Here is a 22,473-nt window from a genome sequence, read left to right on the forward strand (position 1 = left end):
TCAAGTCCTACGAAGAGCTTTTTATTATAAACTGTAAATTATTACTTAAATATTGAGATCAATAAATATTTCCTAAATTAATTAATAACGGTATTTCAACAATTTCATTACAAAAAATAGAAGTATCCTTATAATTTAATTTTAAAACTGTGTCCAAAGTAATAATCGAATGGATAAATTGGCAAATTGATTTTTAATTTCTTTACTAATCAAAGAAGATCAATAGAAAAAATATAAATAATACAAAAGTGTGACTAAAGTTTAATTATTAAATTTTTAAATAAGCGAGTTAAAGTCCTTAAATAAATATCGTTTCCAGTAAATGCATCAGACAATATTTATTACCACATAAAAATTTCAAAAGAATAGGAACAGTTTAATTGAAAAAAAACCGCATTTTGGTAATAATACAAACACAACGAAAATTTTTACTTGTAATGGAACTTTGGTTCCGCCATTTTGAATTTTTTTCTTTTGTTTTGTTTGACTGTCATCAATCAAATTTTCACGTTTTTGTTTTTTGTTTAAGACCACTGTCTTAATTCTGATTAATGTTAAACTTGTTTAATGTTTAAGCAGCCAGAAAACAAAAGGGTGTTTCTGTCTATCAATTTACAATATATTTTTATGGGTGACTCATAGTCTTGTTTTTTAGTTTAATTTTTTCAGTTATCTCTAATATTTTTTATAATGGATTCATCTTCGAAGAAACCATTGAGTCCGAGGGATTTGCGTTCAAAAAAGCCCGCACCGTTGCCTCGTACTAAAATATTGACAGCGAAGGGATTAACGCAAGTAAACCCTGACAAGTCATCAAGACTAGTTGATGTAAAATGTGAAAAACCAATTCACGGTCACCATGGAAACATCGAAATGTTTGATTCTCTTTTATATCAAACCGGAATGGTGTTATGTGAAAATACAATTACACATCCACCATTGTGTGAACGAAACATGAGTAGAGACAATTTAGAAAAAGTTAAATACAATCCAAATGCAATCCAGAGTACCATTCAGTTTACCAATTCATCTGTGCATGAATTCATTAGTTCATTACATGAACGGCCCAATAACATATGTGATCAATCATTGTTGTCGGATGCCACAAAATGCCTGACTAACAGTACTGAAGAAAATTTTAATGAACCTAGTGTTCCTAAAATTACTGGTGAGCATAATCAAGACCAAGCAAATACTTTCGGAAAACCTGTAATAAAAGTAAAGACATTTCCAACAACACCTTCCAGAGTTTTAATACCTAGCAAAATCGTCAGTCAGATTAGTGAAAAGACATTTGTTCCATCTAAACCTCCAAAAGTTTTGTATACAACTAATGCCATAAATAGTGTAATTAATACTGAAAAGGATTTAACCAAAGACAACACTTCTTTTGATAGCTTGCCGTCACAAGATTTTGGCATAAAAGTGGAGGTGGATGTTAAGAACTTTACTCTAAGTGAATTTGACCCACTTCATGACAGAAATCCCAGCACTAAATTTCAGGGTGTAAGTAACAGACAGATTTTAGACTCCATTATTATAGAGGACACAAATGATTTTGAAGATGTTTTTGGTAATGAAAGCAAGCAGATTTGCATTAGCGAGAAAAAAATCTTTAGACCAATACCTAATGTTGAAGTAATAACAATTCCAGAGTCACAAGAAGTTATACAATCAGAGCCGAAATCACAAAATATTGTCCGAGAAATGACAGAACAACTTGGATCACAAACAGAATGTTTAACAATACAGAAATCACAACAAGATGCACAAATTGTGGAATTTGGATCATCACATAACCTATCTGATGTTACCTTATCTCAAGTCAGTTTTGCTGATAAGTCAGCAGCAACTTCCATTTTTCAGAATGAGGTTTTAGATGTTACTCCTTATACTAACCAAGACAGTGAAGTTCAGATAATTGAAGAAATCAGGCCGTCAACAAGTAAACCAAAGAGTTCTACTATATCAAAATTTAAAAAATTATTTGGTGTACTATCAGAACCTGATTTAAAACCACTGCAACAACCAGCTATAAATAATTATGGTCCCCATTTTAGTGGCATCATGACATGGATTGCAGATGATAATTTAGTTTCTATGACAAAATCTTTGTACTGTGCTTTGGCTGAGCAAAAATTATTTTGCTATGTTGATTCGGCTATGCAAGTTCTTAAGGAGGTATACAAACTGAATAGTGTTACTTCACTACAAATGGTATTACCAGTGGAGTGGTGAGTGTTCTTCCTTTATATTGTCAAACATGTGTGTCATAAAGAATACAGCTTACCAGACATAGCAATATATGCAAGTTGTCATCCAAAATTGTGTTAAAAAACTGATTTAAGGATCTGAATTTTCATCTGCATTAGAAAAATTTGTATTGTTTTTTCTAACAAGAAAGAACTATATTGATTGTTTAAAATACTGAAAAATACTCTGTGATCCATGATCCAAATGTTTCAAGTGCTATAAGATTATTTAACAAAATATATTGTTAATTATTGTAGGATTTTTTTTTTTTGTGTATTTGCAGCAGTAATAGTTTATATTGCTTTGAGCTGGGTATATCAAATACAGAATCTGGCATAAAACATAGCTCCAGATTAAAAATTACATTTGGTTGTCCAACCGCTGCTGAAAGGCTTACATGGGCTCAAAAAATTGCTGCCAATCTTACATCTGCCTTTCCTTCCATTAATTACTCGGAATTCACACGGCTAGGATGGTGCTACTTAAAGGTTGGTGGATTCATACAATGTTAAAAAAAAGCTTGATTAACTACAGCAACATGTTGTTCATTACAAATGGAATATTATTTAACATTTTGCGAAGAACATTTATAATTAACTAGCTTTTTCCCGCGACTCCGTCCGCGCGGAATAAAAAAAAATAGAAAACGGGGTAAAAATTATCCTATGTCCGTTTCCTGGTTCTAAGCTATCTGCCCACCAATTTTCAGTCAAATCGATTAAGCCGTTCTTGAGTTATAAATGGTGTAACTAACACAACTTTCTTTTATATATATAGATTTTGATCAGATCATCTTAGTCATCTTACAGTCATATCATTTAATGTAGCTGAATATACCCGCCCATCATTATTTATTGCAGCCTTCATTTTAATAAAGTATAGTTAATTGCCTTTGGCTTCATTCAGAGATAATATATCTCAAATATTGCATGAGCCGCTTTGCTGAACACAATTTTGGGTGTAGTGGGGTCTAATGATATGTGTGAAGTTAACCCGCACTGGGCCAGCGTGGTTGACTATGGCCTAGTCACCCCTAACTTGGGGTAGGCTCCGAGCCCCTCAGTGGGGACATAGTGAGCCGATGATGAATAATTTTCTAAAAGTAACATGTTTTACTGGAATAACTTGTAGTAGTCATTTAAAAGGACCTGCTATAGTTCTTATTTAATGAATCATGCTCATAAATGAATAGATGTTTTAAAACAATTGTTTTATAGAAATAATTGAATATTAAATTACAATTAAAATATGCTATGTAATTTATATTTGTCATCGCCATTGTTGAATAATAAAAACAATTTTATGTATTATGTATGTTCTTTATAATGAAAAGATGTCTTAAGTATGTTGATTCTACATAACCTAAAAATTAATTAAAACATATTTACTACCTATATTTAGCATATTTTTATGAAAGTCTCTCGTAAAAAATGCAATTGATTTCAATTCATTGAAATAATTTGTATTCTTCCAATCTTGATATTCAAAAAAGGCTAGTCACAAATAAAATTTTACAAGTTTTTTTTTTGGGAATTTTGAAAATCAATTCAGTAGTTTTTGCATTAAACCACAACAAATGACCAAATCGTTTCTCTTTACAATCTTATTTTAGTTATCTTATCTATATCTATATATATAAAAGAAAGTCGTGTTAGTTACACTATTTATAACTCAAGAACGGCTGAATCGATTTGACTGAAAATCGGTGGGCAGGTAGTTTAGAACCAGGAAACGGACATAGGATAATTTTTACCCCGTTTTCTATTTTTTAGTCCGCGCAGACGGAGTCGCGGGTAAAAGCTAGTTTATTATAATATACGCACGGACATAGGATAATTTTTACCCCTTATGCTACTTTTTATTCCGCGCGGACGGAGTCGCGGCTAAAAGCTAGTTTATTATAATATACGCAATGTTTTTAACAATCTTCTTGATTGTAACCAGAACTTGTCTCTTGCAATTTGAAAGTTGTTTTATGAGAATGCATATTTTTTTGTTTTTTATTTTGCGCATTATTATCAGGTGGGCGTCAGTGGCGAATGGCTAGCAGCTTGGCTGCTACTAGCAGGAAGGGAACTAATGTACTATTGTACTGAAGATATAGCTGATAATGTGGACTTAAGAAAAACCAGATGTTTAGGTGAGTAACTTTGTGTACATCTTATGTGTTATACTTTAGAGTGTATGGAAAATATATGAGAAAATCTACAAGGAGTCGTTATGAACGCTATAGACCTCAATATAACGATTAAAAAAAATCTCGTACGGATATTTTCGTGCACGCTAACCGCACAAATGGCTTAATGCAACTTGGATGCTGTTTTCAGTTATGGTTCTGGTAAGCTTTGTTTAATATTCGGTTAATTCATCTCAAATGTATAAACAAAAAAGAAGCAACGAATAAAAATTGTACGGACTTGCTATGACCATTGAATGCGAATGTCATTAAAAACTACCCAATAATCACATCCTATATAATTTAACAACAACTTAATACTTTTAGACGGTTTTGTTAAGTCGACGCCTATATCGATCAATACAAAATGTTTATTGTGTAAAAAGGTTTTTTTTATACAATTGTATCCCATCAACAGTATCACAATATACAAGAAACTTGTCGTTCTGTTTGTTGATTGTGATAAATTTAAAGTAATATAATATAGGGGGAAAGCATGTCGGGGAGTCTAGACATGTAAGAGTGGGCGTTGTCGCCGGGTCTAGACGTGATTTATTGATTGCAAAGCTGCATAGCGACAGGCCGGGTGCATTTTCACATGACCAAGTGCGAACGGGATGGTGTACGCGCCGTCGCCGTGCGCATTAACCCCCTCTAGGACTAGGGACCCCCAAGCAATAGGGAATTTCAGTTGTAGCTCAATCGGTAGTCTAGACACAGAGTGCTCATCTATAATTTTTTTTTGCTTTATTTGATTTACGGGAAAATGCTGTTTTATATTATTTTACATGTTCTCAAACATAAATTATTGATTAATTTGGAAAAATGCTTCCAATTTCATATGTTTTCCAGTAGGCTTGCTATTTACATAAAAATATTTCTTTCTGTCTCTCATGACAAATGGTTTCATTTTAATATTCGTCGCCTGGATATTTGTTGTAACTTTTCTTTCTGTGGTTAAAGACATTTTTCTTTTTTTATTAATTTTTTTTAAATAAATTATTATTTTAGTACATTCTCGTTACCATTATATAAAAATATTATTTTTCTGTTTCGCAAACATTATCATCAGGAATAAGCTACTGACTTCAACTACTCGAAGCAATTCATGAAGGTACGTAAAATAGTTGTGATGTTAGCGTTTGTGTGTGGCTACAGTTTGCTGCTATGATAATGATCCTGTTAGTTCAGCATTAGTCGCGAATTTTCTTATCATTGTTCTCTTAAATATTTCTGAGTAGTTAATGTTTAGAAGTGAAAATAGCTTTGTTAAGAAGAAACACGTCTTTCTATGTAACGTCTGATAGCTTTGTCCTTTCTTTGCTTTGCGCGCGGCTCTCAATTTGCGTAGTAGTCACGGTGGCCTTTGAAATAGAAAACTCGACTCCATATAAATGGCGGTCCCGCGCGGTCGCAAACACGCAGTGGAAATAGACATTTAGTTTCAGGTACATTTAGTACGCATGCCCCGATATCACCTTTGTTCGTGCTCAATAAATAGTGTGATATGGATTACTGGTTGTTATGTCTTTATATTTATATTAATTTCTTTTGTATATTGATAAAATGAAATACACTCGCGATTAAATATAATAAAAACATTTATTGTGGGTTTCTGAAACTAAAATCTCAGTTAAACATATCGTCATCCCTGTCATTATCTTTGACAAAATAGAGATAATGATATGTGTAAAGGGAGATTTTGATCTGAGAAACCTACGGTTAGTAAAATTGTCTTTGATGTTGATTATTCTTTAGAATTGCAAAGATGAGTAGTATCCGTGAATAGTTACCGCCAGCTGCCATTTTGCTCTTGCTTGCGTCCATTTTGTGTGCTTCGTGTATTGATCAATGTTAACTCCTGGCAACATTGAAAGAATCTCTTGTGTGTTGCTATCATTAAATTAAATTAAAAATAAAAAAGAGGCGAAGGAAGTAATACCAAATAGTAAATATTATTAGAGAATTAAGTTATAAGATAAAAGAACACATAGCTGGCGCTTTATGTACTCTGCACCTAAATGTTGAGCTATACAAAGCATGTTACTTCTTTTTATTCATAGTTCCACGAGCAAATTTTAAAAATTAACAATACTAAACTTGATAAATATTTTAAATTGTTTTCATCAATCAAGGTCTTCATTCTGCTTCAAATTTAGATATTACTGGCTGTCGCCGCGACTCCGTCCGCGCGCACTTAAAAAAAACTAAATGGGGGGGGGGGGGGTATAAAAAGTAGATGTTGGTCGATTCTCAGACCTACTGAATATGCTAACAAAATTTTATGACAATCGGTCAAGCGAGAATCGTCAAGTTTCGGAGGAGTTTAACCACAAACACCGCGATACGAGAATTTTATATATTAGATTACTATAACTTTTCGCCTAAACAAATCTCTTAATCTTATAGTCTAAGATCCCGCTGCAGGATTGGTGCGCTCATCGACTTTTTGTTTAAAACTAAATTTTTATGTTTATTTATAGTTAAGAGAATATATATTTACTAGGGTGTCTATCAAAATTTGGCCGCCATTATTTTTTTAAAAATTATTTTTAATTGATTTTTGGTAAAAAATTTCGTTTATTTATTTTTTTAATAAAATAACGTCTACATAACGGTAATTAATATCAAGATTCTAAAAAATCACGGTTGCCGTTGCGCACCTGGCCGCACCTCTTTGCAGCCAGGTGTAAACAGGTATGATTTCGATAAATTTATACGTCTATAACCTATTTTTATTAATTATATGTCAAATTAAAGCTAATTTTTTTCTATTAATTATCATATAAAGTTGCTTAATTAAATCTGGCCGCAAATAAGGGTTGCTGGCTGTTAAAGATAATAAATATTTAAGGTAGAGTGAAAGAGAGTTAGCGCGTAACATCATTTGTCAGACGAGGACAATTAAATACTTGAATAAAATCTAATAAAATTTTTGAATAATACTTTCGCAATAAAATTTTGTTTTACTTAAGTCACCTTGGTTTTATTTTTTTATTTTTTAAATTAATATTAAATATCGACGTTCTAATTAGCAAATTATCTAACTCCTTTTTAGAGAATCTTTTATTTGTACGAAAAAAACAATTACTTCAAAATTTATTATCATTTTAAAAAACCATTTAAAATTATTTATATCTAATAGAGATATAATATTTAAGTTTGAATCATTCAAATAATTTGTAATTGGATTATTGCTTCATCAAAATGTTAAAAAAATCACCCTCTAAAAAATTCAGAGTTAGACAAATTCCTAACTAGACCGTCGATATATCAAATCAATATTAATTTATTGTTGCAATTTTTAAATTTGTCATTTTGAAAAAAATTACATATTTTTTGGAGTATTTATTATAAGTCGTCTCTATTACTCCCCGGTGGTTGAGAACACTAACGTTCGACGCATGCGCAATGGCTTAAAAGCGTCGCACAGCCGGCAATCGCTGTCCTCGTCTGACAAATGATGTTACGCGCTAACTCTCTTTCACTCTACCTTAAATATTTATTATCTTTAACAGCCAGCAACCCTTATTTGCGGCCAGATTTAATTAAGCAACTTTATATGATAATTAATAGAAAAAAATTAGCTTTAATTTGACATATAATTAATAAAAATAGGTTATAGACGTATAAATTTATCGAAATCATACCTGTTTACACCTGGCTGCAAAGAGGTGCGGCCAGGTGCGCAACGGCAACCGTGATTTTTTAGAATCTTGATATTAATTACCGTTATGTAGACGTTATTTTATTAAAAAAATAAATAAACGAAATTTTTTACCAAAAATCAATTAAAAATAATTTTTAAAAAAATAATGGCGGCCAAATTTTGATAGGCACCCTAGTAAATATATATTCTCTTAACTATAAATAAACATAAAAATTTGGTTTTAAACAAAAAGTCGATGAGCGCACCAATCCTGCAGCGGGATCTTAGACTATTAATATTGGTTTGATCCATGGGAACATGAAGCCACTTTTATCGTATCATGAACAGTGACCTCCGTTGGCGCTATTACTAAGAAGTAATCCCCATCTCCCTCTTACAAATAATTATTCACTTCATTTGACAATTGCGTAGTGTTGAATACGCTATTGTTACGCATCTACAGATCCTCTGGTATTGCAGAAGTCCATGGGTGGTGATGATCACAATATTGTTCCTCTTGCTCATTTGCTCTTTTGCCTTCAAATAAATATCTGCTTACCTTTTTCCATGCAAGCATATTTAAAAGCGACTCTGGTCATTGTTGGTTATTGTTTCTATGTTATTGTTGCATGGTACAAACTTGATACTGCATTCAAATGCCACATGCATGAAAGCTGATTCTCTTGTTAAATAAAATATTCTGTGATTATATTAATTCTTCCATTCTCATCTTGAAATTTTTCTTTAATAAAAATATATTAATGTTGGATCTGCTCTCGTATCCTGCTCTGCAAACTTGATACGTAAATAATAATTCCATATTTATTTGGGTTTAAGCAAAAAATGTATGTGAAGATAATACAATAAGTTAAGTGGAGGTTGATTACAAAAAGAATTTTGGCATCATAGTGTTTAGCTTGGTTTGAGCTTGACTGCTTTAAAATGCTGAATGCGTTCATTGTTAACAGGTACACAGACGGCCGACGAGGAATCAAAAAAGGCATGCCCGTCTGACTGTTGTTCTAACTTGCTTCTGGATTGTTCTGTCACTACTCTTTATTTACGTTTTCCGCACACTGAAGAGTTCCAGGTAACATCGAAATTAACATTGGTGTATTGCATTGCTTTTCCCTCTTTTTTAATGTATATATTTTTATCCTAAACCTTTGAACGGTTTCTTGTGATATATAGTTAAGATATATGTAAACCGGTATATAAATTACTTTATTTATTTAAATATTATTCGTAGAACTGGAATTCTGTGATAAGTCTCGCGGCGCACAGTAACGGCTTAGGACTCTATGAGCAACAACTCACTAATGAAGAGGTCCCCACAATCGTAGACAAATGCATTAACTTCATTTATGCATACGGTAAGTTTTGAAAAAAAAAACCCTTAAGTTGTGATTTTATTTTATGTGAAGTATTATTTCATTAATTATGTTGGTGTTTGTTGTATGATGTTGGGTATAGGCGTTCTATCAGAGGGCATCTACCGTCGTGCCGGGAGAAGCGTTGTGCTGGCGGAGCTATTAACCCGATTCCGGGCTGATGCATGGTCTGTCCAGCTCACTCCTCAAATTTATACGGAGCATGACGTCTCTGGAGTATTTAAACGTTTCTTCCGGGACTTGCCAACTCCGTTGATCTCAAGAGAATGTCACGATCGTTTGATTAACGCCTTAGGTATTATTATTTTTGTCTTAATTGCATGAAATGTTTCAATAAAATTTAATATTTGTATGCAGTATTTGTAAATGTAGCATTTAACTTAATTTATAGCTATAGATGACGAGCGTCGCCGCCTCGATGAATACCAACGCGCGCTAGATAAATTGAGCCCAGTGTCCTGTAACACAGCTCGTAAACTCTTTGCACATCTTAACTTCATCCAAAAATGGAGTGAAGTTAATAAGATGAGTGCTGAAAACCTGGCCGCAGTGTGGGCACCAACCATTATGCCGCCTTGTGTGGTATGTATTCTTTTTGTGACTGATCAAATTATTTAAACTAACTTTTAAATCATGTTTGAATTCAGGGTTCCAAAATATAGATTCCATTTCGACTGTGCAAACCTAGTGAAAGGTTGTTTGCAGGTATTAAATATGAATTTAAGATATATATTTCAACTTTTCTTGACAGAAGAGCACCGGCCTGCAAATATCGTGGTCAGAAAAGGAGGTGACTGTGGTGCGAGATATAATCTTAAATTATCAAGCTGTTTGGTGCCCAGACGAAGATGAAATTAAACGGGATTTAGCATGCCATCGCGTCATCATGAGGATGCAGGAATCCGCACGCTCGCTACCTCAGCCGAGCTCTGCTGGTGATTTGCGTTTCTGGGTTTTCATGGATGATACTTCTAATCACTTCCAAGTTTCACTCACGCCAGACAAGACCAGTTCAGATGTGTGCATGGAACTAAGCGTGAAGACTAACATTCCACACTATAAGCTTATGTTGGAAGAACAAATTTGTAACGGCAGCATGAAACGGATAGTGCACAAGGACGAGATCGTACTAGACGTGGTCACCCGATGGGGATACTGGGATGATGAAGATAGAAAAGATAACAACTTGGTGATTAAAGAGAACAAAATCCTATATCAAATGGATGGATTGCAAATGGATGCTATGTCAAAAAACGGAACTCAAGTATGCGGCCAATTGCGTTATGCCAATGATGCTATGAAAAAGTTTAAATCCTATGTATTCGAAGTCAATTCCTCCAAGCTCTCCGGTTACGCTGACTCGCAAGTAAGTGAATGTTGTCTAGAGTCTAAAGAATTTTAAAATGTATAATATATGATATTAATATTGCAACTTTATATCAACTTTGTTCCAGGGTTCATCCAAAGTGGAGGAATGGAACATTGATGATATAATCTGGTATTTTGGCCATGAGATCAAGAGAGATCCGCAATCCCGATGGGCTATCACATTTATTCCCAAAAATAAGAAACGGAGGTAAATGAATTTAAATTATTGCATTGTTTAACATCGATATAAGTGACATAGATTTGTTTTTTATACGTATGTACTTTGATAGGAGCAAGGAGCATCCGTACTTCGGTAGTACATTAGCCGGCGGAGTGACAGAGTCACAGCTGCAATGGGCAACCGCACTGATGTTTGCTCAACATGACACCATATTGCCAATGCCACACGATTTCTTGCAATAAGTATATTTATACATAACTGTTAAAATACTTGACTTGCTATGTTATTCCCTCTAACTCTATTTGTGAATATTTTCATTAATATATCTTGCAGATGGGGATTCCATTTCCCATTAGTTTAACATTTATATTATCTCTTAGGATAAATAGTAATATGTAGTTTTCTTACTCTAAATTTAAGGTTAAATTTAAGATTAAAATTAAGGTTAAATAAGTGTTAACGTTTTCAAATTTTATTGATTTTTTTTTTCAATTTTTGATTAGTTTGTAAGTTTTTTTGGTATACTAAGGTCATCGCATCCTGCTAGAGGGATCGCTTAGTGCTTGTATTTTTTATGGATTTTGACCCTTGCATTTATTTATTTTTTAATATTTTGCTATTTTTAAACTACCCACAATATTTTTTTATCTGTTCTTAGTTTTCTACAATTATATTACTTTGTATTTATCTAAAGCTATATAACATGTTACAGCTATCACAAATATTTAATGAGTATTTGTTATAAAATTCAAATGTTTATTAGGGCCGGTATTACAATGTCAAAGTAAAGTTCTGAATAAAGTTACATACAACTTATCTGACGAATAAAACCATTATCGTCGTTTAACAATGTCTAAAAGCTTAACTGGTAAATAAAATGTCAAGTAAACTGGATCAGTTCAGATCAGAATAGTTAGTCCAATTTAGTTTCTCATTTTGTATGTTATGAAAAGTATTAAATATGGACATACTTTGACGTTTAATGAGATGATTTTTATTGATTTTTAGCATTTAATTAAATCTAGACTTTTGTTGATGATTTAGAGCGCCAATTTTTTAAATCTAATTTTTTATTTACAAGTAAAAGTCTTTGATTTGTAAAAAAATATTTTTGTATCTGTAATTGTTGAATAATATACATTCAGAGTATACATACGTAATACATAATGATGCGTAAAAGATGCATTTTAAATATTTTTCACTGATTATATTAAATAATAATGTCCTAAGTTATCACATGTTCCATAAATCAAAACTTCAAAATGTAAATTAATTTTTAACAGGTAATTTTTTGTGGCTGTTAATTAATTGACTAGTTATCCAGTACTTTACTTAGACATTGTGAAACAGGCCCTTAGTCTGGTTGATTTCATCAGAAGTCTCAGACTTTAAATTTGTTATAACCATTCACAAGACTGCTTAGTAATTAAATATTCAATATGCATAACCTGATTGGTTTTTAAGTCCAGTGTATTATTGTATTATATTAACTGGACTTATGCTATTGTATTAGACTAGTTATTACGTACTTTTTGCTTACATTTAAGTATTAGAAATAAACTGGTAATAATTACATATTAACTTTTAATATTATTATTATAAAGTATACGAACTCTGGCATCTTCCAATAATATTAGGAGCTTAGTAAAAAATTTTTCGGTATTTTATTTAAATATTTTATTACATTAGTGGGACAAGGTGAAGATGATGATTGATAAATTTCATAGTATATAAGGCTATATAATCTTTCGTACGTATAATATAATCTATTGTAATAAGGTTAGATGTAATTTTAACAGGAAATTAACATTATCCCATCGTATAATTTATTTAAATTTTATTAACAATTTTTTGTTGTTGTTGGATTTATTTGTATGGTTTTTTAATTGATACCTGAATTATTTAAAAGGAAAACATTCGTGTTTTTATTAATTATTTTATAATTCTATTTAAATTTTGAAAAAGTTTATGTTTTACTGTTAGATTTTATTTGCATGTAAAAAAAAAGATATTTATATTATTAATAATAATTTCTATAAAATTTATTTGCATACATAAGTCTCGTAACTATATAAGTGTTTAATCTGTAATTTTCTAGTCTTTAAAAATATTAAATAACATATTTGATAGTGTTTTTCTACTCTTACTGTTAAGAAAAACTGTCACTTGCCAATAACAGAGCTCACATACATTAGATGTAAGAATAATTTAGGACACTATTGTATATTGCTTTTATATATTTATAACAATACTTATCTTAGACATAAACTTGTATGGGATTAATATATATAAAATAATATGTCTTGTCACCTCTAATAGAATAGTGTATTCAAAATCCGGGAGCCAAGTGCGAGTTTGTTCTCAACGTTATAGCCTGATCATGAAAATAGAAAATCCCGTCAGTTTAGCTTCTCAATAATTTCATTTAGTTGTATGGATTTTCTACAACTCCACGGATAGCGTGTATTTGGTGTATGGGTAAGATATGGATTCACTCAGTGTTAGTACGTGAAGAAGTTAGTTCTATATTTTTTCAGAATATGGTGTTTTAAATTTCTGGTAAAGCTATATACAAAGTAAGGATAAATTAACACTATGCATTAGATTACTATAATTTGTAACCGCCTGTTTGATCTCCCAGCAAGAGGCCTGTGATAGTTTGGAATGGTATTTTTACTATTTATTATATACATACGGCCAACATTTCAAATTTACCTACTTTGATACATATATTTTTTTTATTTCCACTGTAGGTATTTTCAAGACATATTTAGTATGCTATAAGGAAAGTAAAAATTAAATATTATTTTTTAAGATATAATAGATTACTTAAAATTATATATTCATGTAACTAGTTATATATTAGAATACTACATACACTAATATATTTTATTATTATTTTTTTTAATTTTTTATAATTTTTTTACTACAAACTAGATGATTTTCTGAAATAACAATATTAAATTGTATTATATTTTCTGATTGTATTTCTGTTTTCTGATTTTTTTGTGCAATGTACATAGAAATAAGTATTTTACACAATAAAATAACTAACACTGATATGTTTTAAGATAAACATATCATTTTAATGTTTACTAACAATTTTAATACATTTTTTGTATTTTATTAATAATCTTCATTGTAATTTGTAGTGTTAAAGTAATGAATAATCGATGTGTACTTTACATTTCATTCCTTTACATGTGTAGGTACTATATTCTTTATACAATATTATATAATCGTCCTTATATTGTAGGTTCCTTGTATACTCGAAAAGGAAGTTCGTAACTGTATTTAAACGTAGGTCTTAACTTATATAGACCGACAAACTTATCTGACCCGGTGGGCATAACAACAAAATACTAGTGCCCCCTAGCAATGTCAAAATGTGTCAAGAACCTTGTCGTACTGTAGCTATCTTGTCATGTTTTTGCTTTTATGACATGTGCTCAAGTTTTACAAATTTTCTTACAGAACTTACTGTTTTAGCAGCACCACTCTCATCGGGTCAGATATATTTTTCGGACTATAATTACATTTATAAGCAACCTTTTTACATTAGTCAATTGATGTCCTTTTTATATTATATCTTGTATCTTGTATGGGTCAAGTTTAACAATTTTTTTGATTATTGTTTCACCAAATATTTTACTTTGCATTATATAAATATTATTGTTTTAAAATTATTATAAGTTAAAATCACTATTTTATTTTTATATAATATCGTTTCTATTGCGTTGATTATGTAGATTTAAGTGATTTGTGAAGTTTATTTGATTTTGGGTTTCAATAACCATTTATATACATTACTGCTTTTTATATATATTAAATACAGTTTTTTCACTATTTAGTGTTTTCTTTAATAAAAAATAGTGTACAAATAACCAAGCAGTACACCTGATATAAATTTAATTTGCAAGATTTGATAACAAACAACGGGAAGCGAAACTAAATAATAGCTTGTAAAAAAATACATAGAAGATTCTTTTCTTGTATTCCTAAGATCATTTGTTAGAAGATTATAAAAACGATAAGATATATTTATAGTATGTCATCTTAATAATATAAATGCGAAAGTTTACATGGATAGATGAATGTAATCAAACATTACAAAGTATCTCCAGAACGCCTCAACGGATCTGGATGAAATTTGGCATGGATATAAAACATAGTCTGGCAGAACACATAGGCTACTAAGATTTTTAAATTCCGCGCGAGCGAAGTCGCGTGCAACAGCTAGTATTAATTTATACATTAAACGATTCTTTTTTTTAAATTATATTTTTCAAATGATGACAAGGTGGAATATTCTATAGCTCTGCAACTCAAATATCTATCATCGTCCATTTTATGATGATAAGTTTAAGAACTGACGCGTATGAGTATTGAATTTTTTTGTATAAAAAGTATATATCGTGCTTAACTGACATGTGTCATAGGGACCTTACATGCACAACGAAGAATTATGAACTACTAGCTGTCGCTCACGACTTCGTCTGCGCGGAATTAAAAAAGAAACTTAATATGTAGCCTATATGTTCTTCCAGACTATGTTTTATATCTATACCGAATTTCGTTAAGATCCATCCTTTCTGGAGATACCTTCAAACAAATATCATTATCCATCCATCCATCTAAAATTTTTAATTTTTTTCTGTCATAAGAACCTTCTCCTGAAAATAACAAACACATAAAATAAAAGTGAAATCGGTCCAGCCGTTCACGCGTGATGGCGTGACCAAGGGATATAGGGATTCATTTTTATATTATAGATTAGAAATCGGTCTTGTAAAATATTTTAATAGGTCACATTTATCACTTCAACACAATCCAACAACGTGATCTTGTAACTTTTTTTGGAAGTTGTTTACCTTAGCCGACTTCAAAAAGAAGGAGGTTATCAATTTGACTGTATTTTTTTCAGTGAACTCTTTCTTTTTAAATAATTCGAGATGAAATCTAAATCTATTCCTTTTCTTTAATCCATGTTTTTGAGCAGCTCACCTCACTATGAAGCAAAAATTTTGCAATCAACAATCTTTGGTTATGGTCAAAGGATATTATTTTACAATTACACTGAGGGTTCAGAGGCGGGTAGGACCGTTTAAGTTAGGGGTGACTAGGCCATAGTCAACCACGCTAACCCAGTGCGGGTTGATAGACTTCACACATATTTTAAAATCTCTTTGCAGATATGTGAAGGTTGCATTACGATGTTTTCCTTCACCGTAAGAACATCGGATTAATTACATATGTGAATCGAAAACACACATTGGTACATGGCAGAATACGAACCCAGGACCTGCAGATTGCAAATCAAATGACTACAGAGCCATCTACGCTCTTTAATACGAAGGCAGTAAATTATAGAAATACGTTTTGTGACATCTGTGAGTTAAATATTAAGGGTGGCAGTGAATTTAAATATTGTTAGCGTGGAATCGATGTGACCGAGGGTGGTGGTGCCAGGCTCGCAGGAGCGTGCCCGCGCCCTCTTTCGGGGGGCGGTCGACATCTAAACAAATTTACTTTAAACATTAATAATGCATATTACTCTAATTTGCCTTTACTTTTCTGATTCTTTTATTAAACCTTTGAAAGCCTTTCCGTTATGTGCATCAGTTCTTTTTATTCACGTTTGACATCGGTTGATTTTTCCTACGGCTGCGAACCGTTTTATTTTCTGACCTCAATTAATTTGGTGAATCACGATATGACGTTTAATTAATAGTAAATAGCCTGACAAGTCGTTTCGTGACGTCATAGATTTAACAATCAGATAATTTTAGTTTCTTGCACGACATGGATAATAAAGGAGAGTGTAAAACGAAACAGTTGACTGAAGAAGACATTAACAGGGTATGTATGTACCTACTGTGGTGGGTAAATTAATTATAATTGAGATCTGCTTCATCATCAGCATACGAATTTGTATCTATACACATAATATGAACTTAAACTACCTATATTGGTTGATCCTTGTACCAATATTTGTGGCACATCATTATTAACAGAATGGTTGATTAATTTTAGCAATCACACTAATACTATAAATGCGAAAGTTTAGATGGATGGAAGAATGTTTGTTTGAAGGTATCTCCAGAACGGCTCAACGGATCTTGATGAAATTTGGCATAGATGTAGAACATAGTCTGGAAGAACACATAGGCTACTATTTAATTTTTTTTTATTCCGCGCGGACGGAGTTGCGGGCTACATCTAGTATAGGTATAAAATTAAGATAGTCGTGAGGATGTTTTATAAATGCGATGTAGTTAAGAGGGTCTTGAAAAAAATATTATCATATTTTAAAAATATAATTTAAACAAGTTTAGTGATCCGTAATATATTGTGTTTTGTTGTTTGTGTTTTTATGAAACACGACGTAAAACCGAAAATAGAAAAATTTAAACGAATTTTCAATTTAACGTTTAACTAATCGTATAAACTGTCAATAATTGACAATTAACTGTTAGAAATTATTATACTTATCAACCTAACCTAAAGGGAAAATCTGAAAATATGGAGTTCCATTTAGCGAAGGCCTGACAAATCTCTCTCGCACCTTCCACATAAATCTACGTATACATGCTTATAATATATAATCCCATCTTATTCGAGTACAATGATCGTTGCCTACTCAAACACACAAACAGTGCTACGGCCACGATATATAGCTAGTCTATTTCGTCATCGGATCCGACGGGTTCTTGGTAAGTGATTGACAGCGGACTTCGTTTTCCAAATAAAGGTGTATTTTAAATAATATCATTTGGAAATTATTAATTAAAAAGGCTTTCCGATTCAATTTCAAATAAGAGTTTGGCTGGAGGCTAAGTTTAGCTCTGATTAGACATTATTTTTGGTTTATTAACATTATACTTGGCAATTAATATACCAATTCTGTTAAAAGAAAAATAATCTTATTAATATTGTAAATGTGAATGTTTATATGGATGGAAGTTTGAAGGTATATCAGGAACGGCTCAACAGATCTTGCGGACGTAGTCGCGGGCGACAGCTAGTTCTCCATAAAAACATTTACGCTGTTTAGACTATTGAGGGACGATTTTTTTTAAATTTAGTGCTTGACTACATAGTGACAGAAATATTTTTGCAAAATTTCAAATCAAGCAAAAGTTCAAGCTATGTGTTATTACTTTCTTCTATTATACATTTCCTACTTATTAGTCTACAATTCCTAATTTAGTAGGTATATTCCCGTATATATAAAAAAAATCAAACGTCGTCAGTTATAATCACACTAAATTATTAAAAATTTATTTAAGTAACTACGTACCAATGCGTTATGATATATTTAAAAAAAAAAAAAAAAGGTACTTACAAATTATATTTTACCTTATCTACTCGTAGTATCTTGACTTAAACTACATGATGCTTGAATGTAATTACCCCCATATGACGCTAAGCTCCGCCCCTAACCGCGAACACCTTGGTTGTTTTATCGATATCTTCACACTTTCACGTATCAACATAAAACACAGCAAATGTTATTTTAATAGTTTTGATGCTTTGAATATCAATTATAAAAGTTGAATCTCATTTGTGTAACAAGTGATTGATGGTGTATGATTTAGAGTTTTTATAAGGAAAACCTAGTAAATAAAATGTTGAAACAATAAAAGAGGATGCCTTTGTTAAATGATACTGAATAGTATTTGTGTACAGTTTATGAAATTTATTAAAATTGTATCAAAATGGAGAGTCCCAGTGAACAAGAGAAAGCACGTGAGGCATTTGAAAATCAATTGAGATATGCTTTTATAAACTTTGATTATCCTGATGATGAAGAAGAACCTACCGAGGTAGGAGTAGTTTTTATATACTTAGGGCTATACTTAGTTAATTAACAATTTTTGGTATACAAGAAAAAATCTCAACTCAATGGTATGTAACTTTCTTTAAATGCTTGTAGACTAAAACATTTTATTGGCTTATATATGCTGATTTAATAAATCTGATTTGTATATTTCTTAATAAAAATTGTACAGATTATTAATATCTATCATATATAAAGTAATACAAAGTAATCAGGCTTAGATTTGTTTTTTAAATTTAAATATGGAGAGATTACATTGGTATTAAATTTGTATTCTCTATGATTTGGATTGTAGTCTATGGGTTTTCACACACTTTTTTAATTGAATAATATATTTATATAAAAACCCTAACTAACGCACTCAGTGACATTATATGATAACTAAGTTATCCTTTAATGTACATTTTGTATCAGAAATAAACTAAATGCTAAAGATATAACTGCTAAATAGCCGTATGAGCGAGTGTGCCTGTTAGAATAATATACAAGGATTTTAAATTTAATAATACTAGCTTTTACCCGCGACTCCGTCCGCGCGGAATAAAAAATAGAAAACGGGGTAAAAATTATTCTATGTCATTTTCCTGGTTCTAAGCTACCTGCCCACCAATTTTCAGTCAAATCGATTCAGCCATTCTTGAGTTATAAATAGTGTAACTAACACGAGTTTCTTTTATATATATAGATAAGATTTAAGCGAATTGATAATTATTATCTCAACTAAACTATATAAACTTTGATATATCGATAGTATAAAGGTGTATTCTAGATTTCTACAAAAAATTCCATCATTGCTTATCACGCAACCTTAGGCAATCTTTTTGGGGTTTTGCAAATTATATACATTTTTTTATGTAACAAGACGAAATCGAACACGCTGCGATATGGAATTGACACGACATAAAGCTCTAGTCAGTCAAATGATATTATAGTAACTTGACATGTTGGGAAAATGTTCTCTGATAACTTGAGAGGGCTCTAGAATTTGTGTTTGTGCTAGCTTGAGTTGACACAATGGTGGATCTTCTTGTTGTTCAGGTAAAACTTAAAACTTAGCCTAACTCATAACGCATCTGCTATTATGGATGTCGATGGGCGTCGCTAATTAGCTCGGTGTTCCCGCCGCGTTTGCCCCTTCTTTTATAAAACAAAACTAATCCCGCATAGGCTACTAATTAAGCTATTTTTAAGAATACGAACCGAGTCACAGCTAGTTATTAATATTTCGTAATATAATTTTAGAATCTTTCATTTGACCAGCCGGGATATTGTTGTAGAGATTACAGGTGAGTTTACACATTATGATATAACATCTTATTAAAATACTTTTATCCAAAATAAAAAAACTATGCAGGAGTGATATTTAAAGATTTACGGTAAGGAGAAAGTTCCTCGCATTGTTGACAAGTAGCGTTTTGTGGATCGATGAATACAAATTAAAATATTAGAAAAACATTGTTAAGTCACCGTAGTTGAATAAACGTGCGATATATGAAAAGCATAATATACTAACCGTTCATTTCTGAGACCAAAATCTCTTTATAATACATGTTATCGACACCCCACCGAATAACCCCGTAATAGCAAAAATCAAATTTTTCAGGAGAAGCAAAAAACCGTATTTTTTTAATAACTTCGTCAATAATTATTGTACAAGAATCTTTTAGATACCAAAACAAAGCTAATTTTTATAGCTACATTGTATTTAATTTTCATTCATGTATTCCGGGCGTAATCTGTGCTATGAAGGAAAAATGATAATACCGGAAATAAAAAAAAACTGTTTCAATAATGAATTTTTATCTCCGTAATTAACATTAAGAAAAATATTAAAAAAAAATCACAACGTGTAATAGGACCTTTAGATGCCGAATTCGACGGAAAAGCAAAAACTCGGTAAGAGTGCATTACAGGATTATTCGATGGTGGCGTCGTTATCATCCCTGTTAATATCTTTAGCAAAAATATTTTTTAAATTTAGATTTTGGTCTCGAAAACCCACTGTTATAGATTAAAAATGCTACACAGTAAATAAGGAAAGCTTAAAGTGTATTTTTAATGTCTTCGTTGTTTAAATGTTAATAAATTGTGTCAACTATAACAGCAAAGTGGTTGCGTTTGATAAGTAGTAAAAGTAAAAAACTTTTTTACGGTTTCGTGATAAACACCGCTACGTCTAGTGGGGACACGATAGATTTTATCTTTTGTCATGTGAGCATAACATTGGAACACTCTACGTGCTGTGAAGCTATTCTTTGAGTTTAGTCTTGTGATTTCTTTTGCACGCATTTGAGCGTATTGCCTATTTCTTTGTTGAATGTATACTTCGGATTTTTATAGCATTTCCGATGAAAAATTTATTCATATATTCTAAGAATAAATATATCAGTGAATTAATTATAAGAACATGGATCTTACCGTCTTTGGAAGAGTTATCAATAATTTTGTAAGTAATAAATAATGTATTGCTTGAGAAATAATTCTTATTCTAAGTAACGATCATGAATGGAATCTAATAAACAAACACTTATTATTTATTTCCATAAAAGCTAACTTTAACTGAACTTTATAAGAATTTAATTACCTTAATATTTAAACTTTTTATAAAAGTTTTTTTTATGGAGAGGTTTATATAAAACGACAGACAATTGGCATTACTTATAAAGAAATTTTTCCTACTACGAGTATATGAACATATTTACGCGATGTCGGGCAAAATTAATTTAACTTATAGATAAACATTTTTATGTTAATTTTCATTTTCTCCTTTTTTTTTTACAATTAAATTACATATTTTATATTTAACTACATTTCACTAAATCCTATCATTTATGGAAAATAACATCATTTTTGATGAAGATAATAAACAGTTGTCAAGAATATATAATAACATGTTTCTTTTAAAATAATTAAGGAGTTAGCTAGATCAAAAAGCTTAGTCGATATCACATTTTTTTAATTGCTATCTAATTTATTCACGACGTTATCATGAATCAATATGTACTAATTTATGTATAATATATTAAGGAATTTATCTTCTACACTATAATATTTATATTCTAAACTTTTACCTAATAAAGTTGAAAAATCAACTTACCTCTATAAATCCTGTATCAATTTTTATACATATTGGACAATCTTAGTTAAAGATATAAACTAAACTTAGTTTCGTGCTTAATGACCAAGCAGAATAAACAGCGTCTATTTACATTGCTCAAAGTAAATACCTTTGGTTGTATAATTGCGTTTAGTGGACTAAAGTAAAAGCTTGCGTGTCGTCTTTGTTATTAGTATTAGCAAGAACGAATCCGTACCATCCCCTTCCATTTTAATGACACCTTGAATTTGTCCGCTTAATTTGCATATTACAATAATAGTTTCTCGGGAACCGTTGCCTTAAAGTCCTACGTTTTAACATTCAGAATGCTAACAAAGTTTGTCACCGACACATGACATTCAGGGAATTTGTGAATAAAAAAAAAGTTTGCTAAAAACAAACATGTCAAAATAATCAGTTATATTAAACACTTAACAATTGAATTTAATTTAATTTCTAAAATTTAATCGTTCGTTTGTTTATATTTTGTATAAAAATAATAAGTATAATTGTTAACA

At 31.1% G+C, this 22,473-nt stretch overlaps 1 protein-coding gene across 3 annotated transcripts; it reads left to right on the forward strand.

Moving 5' to 3' along the window:
• The first annotated feature begins 515 nt into the window (after nucleotides 1-515).
• On the forward strand, nucleotides 516-11,305 carry LOC106717332 (arf-GAP with Rho-GAP domain, ANK repeat and PH domain-containing protein 1). 3 transcript variants are annotated; one of them, XM_045685992.1, is made up of 11 exons: nucleotides 1,443-1,506; nucleotides 1,655-2,234; nucleotides 2,537-2,741; nucleotides 4,276-4,393; nucleotides 9,047-9,168; nucleotides 9,328-9,451; nucleotides 9,552-9,764; nucleotides 9,861-10,051; nucleotides 10,221-10,835; nucleotides 10,924-11,045; nucleotides 11,128-11,305. In XM_045685992.1, exons 2-11 carry the CDS (start codon nucleotides 1,708-1,710, stop codon nucleotides 11,258-11,260), a joined length of 2,370 nt encoding a protein of 789 aa, XP_045541948.1. In that variant the 5' UTR covers nucleotides 1,443-1,506; nucleotides 1,655-1,707; the 3' UTR covers nucleotides 11,261-11,305. The 3 variants fall into 3 exon arrangements, with proteins under 3 accessions (XP_014366671.2, XP_014366672.2, XP_045541948.1); XM_014511185.2 differs by having other exon boundaries at nucleotides 516-2,234; XM_014511186.2 differs by having other exon boundaries at nucleotides 516-2,234; nucleotides 9,867-10,051.
• The last annotated feature ends 11,168 nt before the right edge of the window (nucleotides 11,306-22,473 follow it).

Source organism: Papilio machaon, chromosome Z, assembly GCF_912999745.1.
Source record: "Papilio machaon chromosome Z, ilPapMach1.1, whole genome shotgun sequence".
Taxonomy (NCBI): Eukaryota; Metazoa; Arthropoda; class Insecta; order Lepidoptera; family Papilionidae; genus Papilio; species Papilio machaon.